The sequence below is a fragment of the Rhamphochromis sp. 'chilingali' genome (genome assembly GCF_963969265.1).
Source record: "Rhamphochromis sp. 'chilingali' genome assembly, chromosome: 16".
Taxonomy (NCBI): domain Eukaryota; kingdom Metazoa; phylum Chordata; class Actinopteri; order Cichliformes; family Cichlidae; genus Rhamphochromis; species Rhamphochromis sp. 'chilingali'.
Window position 1 is genome coordinate 28224709 of NC_137943.1, and position 16269 is coordinate 28240977.

Sequence of the window (16269 nt, forward strand, 5' to 3'; positions counted from 1 at the left end):
ATTTCAGCTTCTGCTGACAACTAAAACAAGATAAAGTTTTGCAATAATGGAGTTTGCTTTTGCTTGTGCCCCTCCATAAATGTTTAAATTCACTCTCTGCCAGACTGTGGCAGGTCTAGTTACGCTCAAGCTTATTTATTTAAAGCTATTCAGTAAGAAAAAAATAATTATTATTATTTTTTAATTTTTAAGGTTTAAAAAGTCTATATTTTTACCCCCCAAGCATGTAATCGTGTCAAATAACCACAATCTTTTTTGGGTGTTGTTGTTGTTCATCCATCTCTACAGTCTTGTACAACCTATAGAATATTTCTCAATGAATCAAGAAGTGCTGAAGTCCGTGCTGAAATCAGTTAACAGTGTTAAGGATGCACTGATATATTGGCTGACCATTAGCATCATCAGGCTTTGAGCTTGGATGACAACCACTGGCCAACAATGAAAGTGGGCAGTGTTTATTTGTTGTGTAAGGGCCAAAAGCACAAGCTATATAAACGATATTACTCAATTTCGATTCAGTTTTATTAATATCGCGCCAAATCACAACTTCTTTTAGCAACCTGAAGCGTTGCCCCCTGGTGGTCTGGTAAAAGAAGGCAGGCATAACATATTTCCCATTTACATTCACTTCATGTTCCTAGACGCCACATCATTTCCATACTTTAAACAGTCTATGGATATTCTGATAATAACAAAAGCAAAATCAACAGCTTTTCCAGTCAAGTTATTACTTGTAAGCAGGGAGGTGGGTTGCAACTAATTTTTTTGTTTCGTTTTTACCAGCCCAATGGTATGATGTAATGCACTTCTATTGCCAGATGGTGGTGCTAAAGTACCTAGAAGAACAAAAATGAACTGATATAATGCCTTTCTACTCCATTTAGCACTTAAAGCTAACTAGTCACCCAATCACACACGCACATATTCATAGAATGCTTTCTATCAATCTCACACACAAACATACCCACACACACTCCAATGGCTGTACTAGGGATCATTCGAAGTTCAGCATGCCCAAGGACACTTCAACATGCAGAGTGGAGGACTCAGAGATCGATCGACCTGTTCCAGTTGGTAGATGACCAACTCTACCCCGTAAGCCAAAGCTGTGAGGAAAGGATGCTAATAATAATAAAGCGCATGTGGCGCAGTGAGATTAGGGACCGATTATTTTTTGAAGTCGTCAAATATCGGAGCGCAGCACACCATGACCCCATGTGCTGCTGCGTACACAGCAAATTAAAAAATAAAAATAAAACAGAATGCATGAAATGATTTTTGGTGGCTGTGGCGGGGCGTGGTCGGCGGTGCCGCTGCAGGGGAGGTGGACGCACCTGCAGGGCATCTGCCAGGTTAAAAGTGTGCTGGGTCCACTGTCGTTGTTGTTTTGTATGTTAGGCTGACTGAGTGATAAGTGTGAATAAAGATGCTGAAAAGCATGTTTGTGGAAATGTCATCGTCGGATCTGCCATGGTCCTCTCACAGTGGCCTTCATGTCTGCTCAAACAGCAATGTTTCATCAATTTCATAGCACACACTTGGAAAAAATAAAAATAAAACAGGGTCACTGCTTAACAGATGGGCAGCAGCCTGCTCAGCCTCCTAGTACTGAAGCCCAAGATGGTAAGTTTCAAAATAAGAGCAAGAGGGCTGTCAACTCGTCACTTGGGAGGAATAAAAAAAATAAATAAACAAATAAAAACAGAAAAATTCTAAAATGAGTTGCCAAATATATTTATTCAGCGATTAATATGCATAGGCAACCTGCCCAAGTGATGTTGGAAACACCACAATATTACACAACATCACCCAGAATGAAATAACATCCCGCGTGTCCATCGTGCTGCGTTCTCGCCACAGCGTCATTAAACCCCGGCTAACCAGATCAGAGTGTGCCTTGTTCGTTTCCAGATCCATTATCAATTCCGCTTACAATGCCCGGAGGAATGAAGTTCTTTTCTCCACTCAAGTGAAAACTAATATTAGGAGTGATCATTACACAGTGGATTAGCCAATTTTGTACAATTTTAAAGTTGCCGTGGTAAAATGATATTTCAGTCTTAATATTTATTTCCTACAAAAAAAAAAAAAAAAAAACGTAATTAAATTCTCACTGTTACAATGATCCGTTTCGGTATAAGAGATTAAAAAAGGGTGAAGTTCGTGTTCCAGTTTAACTGTGTAATATTACAGTCGCAGAGGTTTCTATCATTCAGCCCATAAGATAATCTATCAGTTAAGCAAAATAATGAGCAGTTACAGGAAATTAACCTTGACCACAGTCTAAATATTGTCTTCGGTGAGACAACAACTCATCCAACGCTGCATGTGACAACTCCATATATAATCATTTCTTCCGCTCTATGAGCTATATCGCTGCTCCCAAGAGACTGCATGATTATAACCTTTAACTGCGATAATAAACATTTTTTTAAATGCAAATCTGAGGCTGTAAAATAACAATTAATACTGCTTGCAATTACTGTTCCTGATTGCCATCCCACGCCTGCTGTCAAATTAAAACAGGAATGAGCAAAATTGCACATCAAAATCTTACTAATTCATGAGTCTAATTAAGGATAATAAACATACCGCAAATTACACATATTTACTTAAAACAAATAACCGCTGTCTGACATCATCCTCTGCATATCTTTTGGATTTGAGCCAACCCCTGATGTATGTAATAAAGCACGTTTGCACTCTCAGATCGACATCAGTGTAAATGTTTTGCATGTTTCATGAGGTGGTGGAAAACAGGATATCCTCACACCTCTGACATATTTCTGCATATCTGCATATGTCGCCTCCATCTGTAAATTCCTCATTATGCCCATTGGTACATCTGGACACACTTCATATTTCTTCTTCCATGCGCACACAGATTTGCATGGCTAGTGAAGCACACTTGTGGAGCCCCATCAACTTGTGAATCTGGCAGCGATAACTGTACAAATTACACAGGGTGTTACCATCAGCACGACTGTCAAATTGACCCAATCATTGGGATCTTCTTCCACGGTCAAACCCGCGAGTTAAACTTGGTAATTAAAGTTGCAGCTGAGCATCTGTTTACTGCACACCTGACCAATCTTTAGCTGGTGGTAGCAAATGAAGAACTTCACTATATTATTGCCAAATTATTTGCGATACCTGTGTAATTACAACATTAGAATAATTAGACCGGCTTCTAAACAATGTCAAGCTTCGTTTAGAGCTATTAGTATTGTTTGCTGAGCCTTTCACAATGTTTGATTGTGTACCTCACCTCTATTTTCCCATCAGCATTCACTCCAAACAAGGCTGGAAACTAGAGCTCAACTATTATGGGTCATTTGAGGCCTCTGATGATTGCTGGAAGTAAAAATGATTGAGATTCATCAGCCATACTCTTCGTGTTTATACATTTTAGAGATGTTCCCGGCAACTAATTTACCAATTGTTTATTTTTGTAAAAAGTAATCACCTAGAATCTTACAGCCAAGTGTGTGTATTTAATAGCCATTTGTAGTCAGATTGTTCAATAATCATGCTGTTTAATTGACAGGTGTCGCTATATAACAGCACACAACACACAATATCAGATTAGCTAGCAGAGTTTGGTTAATATTAAAGGCGCCACATGCATGCATTAAATAAGAGAGTGAAAAGGCAATCTGTGTGGGCTTGTGGGGGAGGGTATCATAAGATTTTAAAACCAACAGGTAACTGCTATTGTGCACGATTAAAATAAGAATAATTATTTTAACCAACTAAATATCTGCTGATGACTAGCTAGGGCGGCAACTGTTAAACGACTAGTTGTGCATCTCCATAATACACACGCATACACATGTAGAAGGTTAAGTGATGAGGTTGCTGTTAATCAACACTCCAGCAATGCAATTCCCAAGCCAGTTTCCAACTTGTCATTAAGACACCACTAAAATCTGCTGTGAGCAAAAGAAGGTGACCAGGTGTCTTCCAGCATTTTTAATTGTTGTCCCACCATTCCATATACTGGGACTACATCCAACATTTTTGAGTTTTTCTTATTTACTAAAGTCAACAATGAAGAGCAGACATTTACTCTAAAGCCTGCCTTTCATCCAAAGCGGTCCTCATGGGTCAAGGGCAGCTTTTGTTACTTATGCTATGCTCAACAGGGAAAATTTTATGTCAAGAGAATATGATGCAATGGACCACAAATAAAGGGAAATGCAAAAGTAAAGAGTGGAAAAATTACTTGAAGAGGATGAAGCTAGTAAAAAGCTTTTCCTATGTTTCTTCTTCTACATTACAAAAACATTGTGGTTTAAAAAAAATGATATCCCAGTCTATGCAGTCCTACTGAAGTTCAGTTATGATTAGCAGAGGGAACAGCAGCTGAAATAACAGTTAAAACTTTTAAAAGTTATTGTACATAACTAGAGAGAGAGCTGTGAACGTTTTATTTATCATTAATCCCTCTATAATCTGTCCGTTTTTATTTTTAGCAACAGTATTGGTAATATGTATTATAAACAGTGGTGTTGCAATGCGCTCTGCTAAACAAACTGTAATGAAACCACTTATGATCAACTCCAAACCTCTTTTTTTGCCCCTTACATTCAGTTTAAAAGTTTGTCATACAGGATAACATATACACTGATAGCAATAGACTGATCGGCCGTCTAGGCAATTATTATCCCAATGGGCTCTATGAGACACTGGGCCTGCTGTGGAGGGCCACATGAATAAGTGGAACTCAATTCAATGTCAATTTTATTTATTTATTTATTTTTTAAATGGATGCGGCCCTGCTCTACTGGAACTAAGTGCTAATCAATAAATTATTTCTAATAATTTGCTAAATTTATGAGTATTAGAGACATATATCCTATAAACACCTACTGCATTGCTAATGTGAAACTGTACAAATCTGCAAGCAAGTCTCATCATGATTTGATTTTTCTTATTTCTTTTATTTTTGCCCCTTCATCTCCACAGTCATTTAGCCTTTGACCTAGAAATCAATCTCACTGTGTCATCCCGGATGACTCAATCCCTAACATGCAACTGCAGGACATAGAAGAAAGAAGAGGAGGCTTGACATAGGTAGCTATAACTGAAGATGTAGAGCTATATCGCATGCCAAAGTATATTTAACTTGCAATATATTAAACAGCTGTGACACACAACTTGAATAGCAGGGGTTACTTTCTGGTATTTCTGTTATTCACCAATGTTGTATGTGAAAAATAAAACAAAGATAAGTGAAACATTTACATTCTTGTCATGGTGCAATGACTTATTTGACAGCTGAGATGACACATTTGAAACAAAAAACATAAAAATATGCATAGCGGATTTCAGCTGAGTCATGTGATACTTAGCTGAATTCCCTCTAAAATAACATTTTGAAAGTGAGGATGTCACACGTTGTTTAAATGCTTTTTGCCTGACTTGCCCCTTCCTCCCCTCCTCGTATCGGACATCTTTCTCTGAGAGGCACCAAAGGAACCACTATACCCACTACATTGGTCACCTTGCATGCCACCAGTGGCTTAATAACAGTCACATCCATTTATGCTCATCATTATAGTACAGGTACCTGTTGCATTATTCACCTGAACAACAGGTGTTGCCACTCAGACAACACCTCCACATCAGTGCTGGTACAAGAGCAGAAATTCCAGTGTTTGGGGTTTTTTTGTGAATCTGACATTGCCATTTTATCATTAAAACGGCAATGTCATATGTTGCCGTTCGCCAGACACCGGACAGCAGGTATAATGGGACCCTAACACTTGAAGAGAGGAAGCGAGGAGAGAAATGAGTTCAAATGAGATTGCACTCTCCTGCCCAAAACAATCAAATTAAGTTTAGGACAAACTAGTTTGCACCAGATGAGCCCTGGAAAAGCAACTGTGTTTTCAAACCCTGAGACTACTCAGCTGATTTCCTGCAAATCTAACTTGACGCGTGGCGATTGGGAAACAAACAAACAAAAAAAAAAGTATGATGTAATTTATAAATGTTTAATGGTGTGTGATTGCTATGCACAGTAGGCTGAAAAGTGTTTCATTACAGTATTTTCACAAGGATTATAGGAACCATTAGTGACCTCACAGCAAACTCTGGGGATTATCCAGAGTAATGAGGATGTTGATTCTGGAAAAAAAAATGCTTTTAAATTTTTTGATGGCTCTGAGCAAAAAAGGGGAAGATTACATCCACCTTATATTAACATAAAGGGTGACAACACCAAATTTGGCAATGTGGTCACAACACATGTTTTGTAATTGTAGCTGGGCAGTATATCGCTTTATTTTAAAGACCGCAACATTATTTACATTTTGTCTTGCCCTATCTATCTATCTATCTATATACATACACATATATACATACATACACATATATACACATGTGTGTGTTAGTCTGTACATTAAATGCATGGAACATATTGATAGGTTACCTATATTAAATGTATATAAACATACTTCTGACAGAAACATAAACTATTTATAACACTAACAGTTTACAAACTTATACAGCTGAACAGCATTCTGGGTAATGTTAGCCAGCCAGGTAGCATAACAGTCTATTAACAGCTGGGAGGAGCTCTGTTAATATATTCAAGACTGATGGAGGATGAAGGACTGTGTTTACAGTATTTCAGTTTAAAAAGTTAAAATATGAATTTTGCCTTGATTTCTGAACCTGATTGTTTCTGTGCTGGATTTTCACTCAGGGTACGGCTCAAACAGCCTCCAGACATATCTATAGTCATGTGATTCTAGGATCTCATGTTACTAAAGACTAGCAGGGGTTATTCCTGGAGACATAAATAATAACTCTAAATGGAGATTCCTTCACAGCTCTTCTGTAGAAACATTAATGCTAAAGACCCATGTACTGATTTTGTTTAGAAACAGCTGAAAAAATAAAGCGGGATTACTGCTCTCATGCCCCTCTGAAACTCTCTTTGGCCTTGCAGTAGTGGTGCATGAGTCTTTTGGGTGTCACGTGGGCTTAAATGCTAACCGTTTACATCTCACAAGATATGGATATAGGAATGTTTGACTAGTGAAGGTCGGAACTGTCACAACTGTGTTATAACAAATGAACTGAAAAGCAGAACAGACACCCTGCTGAAGACTGGCATTATATCCCTGTGTTGTACATTTAACGTTTGTTAACAGAGCTTAAGAGCGGATTATTTACCGTTTTGGTCGTGTGGTTTCATTTTAATTATGTTTTCTTTCTTTTTAAGTGTTTTATACTTTATATACTCCTGGAGGAGAATGGGCCACTGTAAGCCTATATAAAGGCTCAGTTACACCAATATATTAATAATACTACAACTTCTAATAATACGGAGATGTACTATTGAACCTCTATAATCTTAAAAATACCACAAAACAAAAATTTTGCTCATACCTTCCCTACATCACACATTGGTTTGCGCATTAACATACTGGAGGCTCTGGTGTGAAGGTGCTCAGTACCTAAAGATACTGCACACACAGTAGCTCCTTGTAAGTCACAAGGAATTTACGCTCTACTCATAATACTCAAAACGTTTTTCTAATTTTACAAAATGAACCTCACGTTATACTAAATAAGACGTGTTCTTTTCTATGTTCTTCTGTTGTCCTAAATCTTTTTTATGTGTTAAAACAGTTTATAGTAACAATTCAATTACAAACAGCTAGATGCTGGGCTAGTACAGGAATAGTTGTAATTTGTGCTAAAAAAAAACAAAAAAAAACAAAACATAAAACAAACAAAACAAAATACAATCCCTCATTTTCAGAACCAAAAATGGGGGGGGGGGAAAAGCCAACTTAATTCATGTTGAAATTGTTTGATTCATACTGGGGTTCACCTTTTTCCATCTGGACAAAGGTCTATGGTCGCAAAATGTAAAACAAATATCTTTGTTTCTGCAGCCATCATTCAGATCAACAAATTGTATCTTCTATTCCTTTGAGCTGACATAATGTAACCTGAAGTAGCCAACGGGCTTTACACCTGGGTCTACAGATTCCTCTGGAAACCAACCTACCGTAGCTTCATTGCAAACCCCACACTTCACCACGTGCTGGTGAATCTTGCCCTCCACAGAGATGAGGCTCTGACACACCCTGCAGCTGATAACAGGGGCACTGCCACTCTCTGGTGAGGTGAGAGGGGAATAGGGCGGAGGGTCCTCCCCTAGGAGCACCGATGGCTGCGTGGGGCTGGGGAATGGAGGGAAACCTGAAGGCAAGGGGAAAAATACAACAGTAGTAAGGACTAGTGAAGGGACACAGTCATAAGAGTTGTGCAGTGAGCTGGAAAAAGCCTCAATTCCCATGACAAATACCCTGTTATGATAAACAAGATAATAAGATTTGGTCTGGAGTTCAGCAGAAAGGAGCTTTAGAAGAAAAACACTCCTGGAATGCTGAGCTGGCTGAGCTTTAACAAATGAGGCTGGGTATTTGTGAAAGACATTTGTGAAAGGTATTTGTGAAAGCCATTTACTCACAGTGTGTGAGTAAATGGTTCAGTTCCATCTAGAAGTCATATGCAGCATGCAGCCCATGTTTCTCAGTTGATCTATTCAGGCACATTTGTCCCTTTCTAGGTGAACGATCATTGGTCGTCGCTCTCCTTTGCAGAATCCCTCGGCAGCCTCCATAATGGCTTTCTCACATGCCAATCAAATCAGGTGTTTCTCGTATGCTAGCTAGCTTAGAGAAACAGTTATCTAGCTTGTGAAGAAAATCGGCTCTCTTAAACTGCCAAATTATATGCACTAATTTGTGTTAAACCCGTAAATGAAATATAATTTGATAATAACGTTACCGAGCTGCATGACTGAGGCTTTGCGGATGGTTTGCCGGTGCTAAGCAGCGCTAGCTGTCAAGCTAGGTTAGCCAGTGAGCACAGCGTTGATTCCCTCCTGTGCTTTCTTCCATTATTTTAAAACTATCGGTTTTATTCAAACAGTAAATGCTTTGTAGCTTTACACCACATACTGACCAAACACAATCACACTAGGGTGACCCCTTCTTGTTGTGATGGCTGAGCTAGAAGAAGAGGCTAATAAAAGCTAAGCTAACTGAGGGTGGAGGAGAGAGCACCATGGATACTCACTCGGTGGTTTGTTGGGCACACCGTACGGTCCCGCACCGGGGGACAACCCGCCGTTACCGCTGCCGAGAGCACCATCGCCCAGATCTGATAATAACGGGGACCTCTCGCCGTCCGCCATACCGAGAGCGAGGCGTGGGGATTAGGGGGGGAGAAAGCGGAGAGAGATTGCAGACCGATACGGTGTTGTATTGTTGTGTCGGAAATGCAGGCGTCACATGATCACACCACCACCACTACGACAGCTGCTGCGGTAACGATGCCCGGGGGTGTGGCACTGCTCACCGGGGGGTGCTACGAGTTGCGAATGTAGGAAAGTTACATTGGAATTATTTGTGAATTATTTACCCCCAGTATTCGATGCACCAGTATAACAAACGCAGGTAGCTAGTTTTTCTCTCCAGTCATCAATGGAAAATTACTAAAATACTCTACTTAGATACTTTTCTTTGATCATGGTAAAAATTAAACAGTCCTTCAGACACTTGACTTGAAATGAGGAGAATGAATGAACAATTAATAGTTAAAGTTTAAGCCTGCATGATGAAAACTGTCTATGTGTCTTTCTATATAAGTTGTTATTAGCAGTAATATTACTTGCAGTAATATTAGAAATAGTAGTGGTGGCGCTGGTAGTAGTAGTATGATTGATTGTTTCCAAAACGAGAACAAGTATAAAGATGATAAGAGTTAGTATGTAATTCAGTAAATGCAGCATCTCCATTAAGTTTTGTGTGAATATAAAAGTATTTTTTTAAAATGAAGGCTGAGCAATTTTCTTGTATATCATCTTCAGGCAGCACTGAGCTCTGGGTACTCCTGTATGGAGTTTGCATGTTCAAAACTCTCCCCACAGCCCAAAGACATTAATGAGGAAAGATTGACTGGTAATTCTAAATTCTCCTAGGTGGGACTGTGACGTGAATCTTTTTTCGGTCACTATATATTAGCCCTGCTGGGATAGGCTCCAGTCCAGTGAAAAGTTGTATAAAATGGCTTCAAAAGACCCGAATTCAAAGATTAATTAAGCTGTGTACCAAATTAAGATGTGTACACCATGAAAGTCAGTAATAACAGCTACATTAAGTTGTTGTACTGCAATATACACTATGAATGGTAAATGTTATGCAGATAAAAGATTGTTTAAAAATAGACAGTTCCAGGTATCATGTTCAGTGTTCCTCAAAATAAGGGTTTCCCCAACCTTACACACAGTACGCTTGCATAATGGTGAGCAAAGGCTGAATACATCTGTACATATTGTATGTTTTTTGTTTATTTTTATCAAATTTGCAAAAAAAATTTAAAGTAAATTTTTTCATGTTGTCATTGTAGGGTATTGGGTGTAGAAATTTGAAGTGAAAAATGAAAATAATCCATTTTGGAGTCAAGTATTTATTAGAAATCCACAATTTAACAGTCATAGAGGCTGTGATGGCACAAGCAATAGCTTAAACTCACAAAATTCATGAAGAAATTCATAGCAGAGTTTTTGCTGATTATTTTCCGATTCCTTTCTGGTTTTAATGCTTAATGTGTCAGTTTGTATAATGTTATTTGCTGCTAAATCATCCTTTTTCATTGCATATTGATGAAGTCCATAGGACGCTTCATTAGTAGAGTCACCTCCAGTTCCTCCCTCTCACTGAAGAACTGGGCCTTGCTCTCATTTTTGTGGACCGGATCGGGGAGATGGAGCCCCAGTTTGCTGAAAACAGATGGAAAGGCAGGTTAAAAAAAAAAACAAGTAGCACTGAGGGGGGGATGATATATGTCTAACACTGAAAGACATTAAGAGTTGTGTGATAAAGCAATCAAAGCTCAGATCTTGGCATGCACCTCTGATTAAAAGGAAATATCTGAAACAGGGCGCTTCTGGCCTTAAATGTTGCCTCTAAGTCTTCAGGGAATTAAAAATGAAAGCAAACATTTTCAAAGGATCTCTTACTATTTCGGCGTCCGTAGATCAAGGAACTTTTCTTTCACATCCAGTACCACCTCTTTTGCTTTAGTGTCTGGTAGTTTGATTTTTACCTACAAGTGAGGGAAAAGTTAGCATTGTTATTATTCTACACTGTTCACATTAATATATATATATATGTATCATTTTTATTTTAAAAACATTTCCCCTTTTTTATTCTTCAATTGTAATGCAAGATTAGGTTTTTAAAAATACTTTCCTCCTTCCAGTATATGTGATGCTGGGTTTTTTAGATTGTTAGTTGTTTCCTACTTTGAATATTACTTCTACTTCTACTTCCACTTTTTAAAGGTTAACACACATTACATGTGAAACATCCCAGTTTGAGATCCTGAAACAGCTAGTGTACTACAGTGTTGATTTCAAAGCCGGATAAATGGTTGCATCATGAAGGGCATCCAGCATAAAATGTGTGCCAAATCAAATATGCGGATCTGCTGTGGAGATCCTTCCAGTAGGTGAAAGTACCTAAATAGCTGCTGTAATTATTGTGCCATATCGGTGATTATTCCAGAATCAAGCATCTTACTATGACCAATCTAAAAGAGTGAATGCACATAATCTCAATATTTATAAGTGTTTTAACACAAACTATTTTAAATACACACTCCAAATATTATTTATTGGAAATCTTTTTACATATGTTTTAATGCATGCTCAATAATACAGGTGAGGAAATCCCAGAAAGTTGATTCTTTTCATTTGGATTTCAGTAGGAGAAACACTACATCACCCATCCAAGTGACTTTGTCAGTCTCAGCTAAATGCAGGTTTCCCCAACCTTACACACAGTATGCTTGCATAATGACTGAAACTAGCAGCATTGCTTAACAAAGAGCCAGAAGGTCTGTGGTTATGACAATGCGTGTTCTGATCATGAAAGCAATAGTGCTTTCTCTCATTATGCAACTGTATTGTTTATAAGTTTGGGGAAACCTGCTGTCAGCTGAGACTGAAGGAGTAACCCGGTGAAATGTTTCTCCCACTGAAATCTAGATGAACAAAATCAGCTTTATAAATCTATAAACAAGACTTTTGTTTAGATTTTGTTTAGAAGATTGGAAGTTAAAGACAATGAAAAAACACCCTGATCTATGATGTCTTCTTTGTAATTTGTTGCTGATCGAAGTATTGTAAGTCAGTTCATCTGTATTTTGGAGTGAAAATGATACAAACATACTAAAACACACAATTCCCTTAAATATACATAACATTTCATATTTACACAAAGTAACAGACAAAGGCAATCTTAGCAATTTGAGAACATTTTGAAGTATCTGTCAGAGATCAGGTGAACAGTAGAGGAAAGATAAACACTATTAGAAGCATTTAAATATTTTTTACATATATAGAGCCTGGTCACTATAGCGTTAACCTGTCTCACCTGTGCTCCTGAACATTTTTAGACTGTTCCTTTCTAAAGTCTAAAACTAACTACGTCTTCAACAGAATTATCTGAAGCCAGCCAACATTTAACAGGAGATTCATGCCTTGCTGCTCTTGATCACAACCTTGTGCATTTCATTTTAGTATCAAAAAAGTGCACTGAGTGAAGTGTTAAGAAATCTTGTGACACTTGGTAAGTTACCAGCATGGCTTCACAACACATGGAGGATGGATCCTTTCTGCTTAATCCCAAGAAGAGATCCTCTGTTCCTACACTCTGCTTCAGGATTATTTCATACCTGCACACAGAGGTTATAAATGAAGCAGACACACTAAAACCAAACACAACAAATATCACATTACCAGACATTAAAAGGAGATTAAACTCAGAAACAGACAGTGTTTGAGAAAGTATGAGGACTCTTTTGAACCTTTAAATATCCGCTTTTCATAATGTTTGATGCTTTTTTACATCCACTGTTGGTGTGTGTCTCTTTCTGCATTGCAGTCTTACTCAGGTTGTGGCCTTGGGTCAGTCAGATCATCATACTGTGAGCCTTCGGCCACTTCTTCTTCACACCAGATATCTTTGCTGTTCTTCTTCGTGTTTGCGGTTGACACTAATTAAACAGTCACATAAAGAGAGAAAGACAAATGCAGAAACAGTATGCTTGAATAAATACTTTTTTAGAGTGCTTATAATTGAAAAATACCTTGTTTTTCGTTTTTGGGTAGGGGGCCAATATGTCCGGGACCCAAACGTGCATATGCTTTCACATCCTGTGAACATAAACTAATATTAGTGTGGGGAGAGACTTGGCTTAATGGTTGCTGTAGTTGAAATACAATGATACATATTCTGTCCACTTCGTTTTACTCCATATTCTCCCATTGGTCCTCCCTGCCCACACGTGCAGACTAATAAACTTTACACCATTTTTCTAAATACCCTAAAATTTATATTTTTATTGAAAAATTATTTTTAAAGGTTCATTTTGCTAGTGTTGATTGATTATCCTTCCTATATACATAGGATTAAAATGTTGCTTTTTGAAAAATGTAAAGAGACTACAATTTCTGAGGAATATACTAAAGGCTAGTGTTAGCAGGGTTTTAACATGAACGCATGTAGATCTTACTTTACACTCATCTTCCTCTTCTTCATCCTGCTGACTGGACAACAAGGCAGACAGAGCCCGGAGGCTCTTTGCGGAAGATACCCCAAGACAATCCATTCAGAAAAAACTAATAAACAAAATAAAAAGCGCTGCGGACACAAACGAGGAGAAGAAAGCTGCTAAACTATAAGTAACTATGACAAAACAATTATTTTAATTGGTGCTAGTATACTAATTTTAGCACCTCACGTTTGGATTGTTGACGCTTTCTGTTTCCCTGGAGACGCCAGGCTTTCCCGCTGCCATGGCAACCAGTGACGTCGAACAAATTACGTGGCCAGAGTCACGGTTACGCAGATCGCCGTGAGCTAAGAAGCCTTGCCAGGGAATTTCTAATATCACGATCTCCTCTTGCTCTCTTTTTTTTTTATTGCAGCTTTGAGAATAATGCATACTGTACTGTATACGAGAAAAACTAGGCACTGAGAAAACAAACAACAAAGAAACAAAGACTTATTTTAGCACAGTTGTATAAGAATGAACGACTGCTTCATTAATGTAATGTCCCACTGACTATTTAAATTTAACTGAAAGTTAATTCACGTAATGGTTTAAAATAGGTGTCATATTTATGCCTGAATGGGTTAGCAAGATGGCTGCTGGGTGACTTTTATAGGACGCTGTTACAGGCTAAATGCTTTATGCACTGTAAACAGCTTTGCTTTAGATTAGTCCGGCAAAAGTGCAGTCTAAATATCAGTGGTGTATCTAAGATTGTAAATAAAAGAAAGAATGACTATAAGTTGTTAAAACTGTTTAAAAAGAAAGTGATGTAAGTACTAATAATTTCATCCAATTTAGCCTACCTCAGGTAGCAGACCTTGCCTTAGCTTTGACTTTTACGTGGAATATTTGAGTATCATATTATGAGGGCAGTGGATCAGAACAGCAGATACCCCAGTTAAGCACAGAGGACTTTATTGTAGACTACTAAAATAAAGCAGCTTGCTTAAGTCCTCATTCTAACTTCCTATTTTAAAGTTGTCATTAAAAATATAGTTCTTACAGTGTATTTAGTTTACCCATACCTTCACAATCTACCTTTAACAAGTAGGTTATTCCTTTTTTGCAACTTTATTGATAACGAACCCATTCAAACATATGCATGACAGGCAGTCAATTTATGGTGAAACTTTTTTAAACTGCATATCTTTGGAGTTCCATATGAAGCACGGTTTGGAGATGTGGGCACAGACATCATTACTATCTGTAAAGAAAGCCTTGTCCTCACTGATATACTTTATTCCTCCTGCCACTGTTGGCGCGCTTTCAAGCGTAGTAAAAGCGTTTGGGTGAGAATCAGAGAGGCGGGGCTATCTGCCTTGTCCCTCCGTGAATACCGTAGTGAATGCATGGCCCGCGGGGATCATGTTGAAGGTGACAGGTAGTGCCATGCCGGGAGCCCTGCGATTTTCACCGTTCACCGTGTTTGCTGCTGCCGGTGACGGCGAGAAGGAACCAGCGGTGGCTCCGTTAAACGTGGATGAACTGTCTCTGTACACCGCTCCCCCGGAGAAGTTTCAGTACGTGGAGCCTAAAGCCGGGCAGCTGGAGGAGCGAGTCGCCACCCTCAGGAAGTTATCGGAGCCGTACACTGCTTGGTGTCAGGTCACCTATGAGAAAATTAAACCCAAAGTTCAGGGGGTCTTCCAGTTTGGGAACGACGCATACGCCTATGTGAAGAACCCCCCGAAGGACTTCTACCCCCGGGCGGGAATCATCGGCTTTACCGGAGTCCTCGGGCTGGTTCTTGCCAGAGGTTCCAGGATTAAGAAACTCATCTACCCGACCACTCTCATGACCCTGAGCGCCTCTCTCTACTACCCGGAGCAAGCAGCGTCCATCGCAAAGTCAACCGGAGACTCCGTGTACGACTTGGCCGTGCAGAGCTACGCAGCGGCGGAGAAGATCCTAAACCCCCAGAGCAAAGCTGAGAAGGTCAATAAACCCGAAAAGAGCAGCGACTCCGAGACCAAACAGTGACGACCCCGGCGTGACTGCAATAACCGAGCAGTAGCCAATCACATAGCAGCTTTATCCCGATACTGTAAACTGAGCGCTTTCTAGACAGTGTGACTTTTTCATGCCTACACTTTGCACTAAGCTTCACATGAAACTCAGGCCAGGCAAAGGGAAGGGGGGATTTGCAACTTGAATGACTCCCTTCCGATTTGAATGTGTATTTATGTAGAGATAAAGCAGTGTCTTACATTAAAGTTGCTTTACCGCCTTGATTCTGTGTCTTATAATGCCACATGCACAAACAAGATGGTCAGCACCAAAGAGAAGAAAACTAATTCAGGATTTTAATAATCAGTCGTTTATTTTAACAATTTTGTTCAATGGAGTGACAAAGACCAAAGTAGGCAAGTCACATTTGATCTGAAATTGTGTATTAGTTTCAAGTTTTATTTGTCATATACAGGAAACAATTATTATACTCACAGATTTTAAACATATTTTATAAAATAGGTTTTGCTAAAAAGTCATTATCCTACATAAACTCAAGACATTTGTAGTATTAAGTACTCATTAGACCCATTTGCATTATACTGCTCAGTAATGCTGGATATATCTCAGCTTTATATTTGAATGCTTTTAAAATAAAAACTTCAAAGTCAT

At 38.8% G+C, this 16269-nt stretch overlaps 3 protein-coding genes across 3 annotated transcripts in view; 1 reads left to right on the forward strand and 2 right to left on the reverse strand.

Moving 5' to 3' along the window:
* The window catches only part of pip4p1a (phosphatidylinositol-4,5-bisphosphate 4-phosphatase 1a), a 29435-nt gene extending 20096 nt beyond the window's left edge, over positions 1-9339 (reverse strand). Inside the window, exons 1-2 of the mRNA XM_080861489.1 lie at positions 9106-9339; positions 8030-8223 (exon numbers count right to left, since the gene is read on the reverse strand). Of these exons, the coding sequence (XP_080717615.1) occupies positions 8030-8223; positions 9106-9223 (312 nt within the window). The 5' untranslated portion in view covers positions 9224-9339. The remainder of the gene's footprint in view (positions 1-8029; positions 8224-9105) is intronic.
* Positions 9340-10488: 1149 nt separating this feature from the next.
* On the reverse strand, positions 10489-13842 carry dnaaf6 (dynein axonemal assembly factor 6). Its single transcript, XM_080861800.1, has 6 exons — positions 13609-13842; positions 13183-13249; positions 12984-13089; positions 12672-12768; positions 11051-11136; positions 10489-10810 (listed from the first exon to the last, which is right to left on the reverse strand). Exons 1-6 carry the CDS (start codon positions 13702-13704, stop codon positions 10681-10683), a joined length of 582 nt encoding a protein of 193 aa, XP_080717926.1. The 5' UTR covers positions 13705-13842; the 3' UTR covers positions 10489-10680.
* Positions 13843-14964: 1122 nt separating this feature from the next.
* On the forward strand, positions 14965-15881 carry LOC308383717 (MICOS complex subunit MIC26-like). The gene has a single exon (XM_080861792.1). It carries the CDS (start codon positions 15016-15018, stop codon positions 15628-15630), a length of 615 nt encoding a protein of 204 aa, XP_080717918.1. The 5' UTR covers positions 14965-15015; the 3' UTR covers positions 15631-15881.
* The last annotated feature ends 388 nt before the right edge of the window (positions 15882-16269 follow it).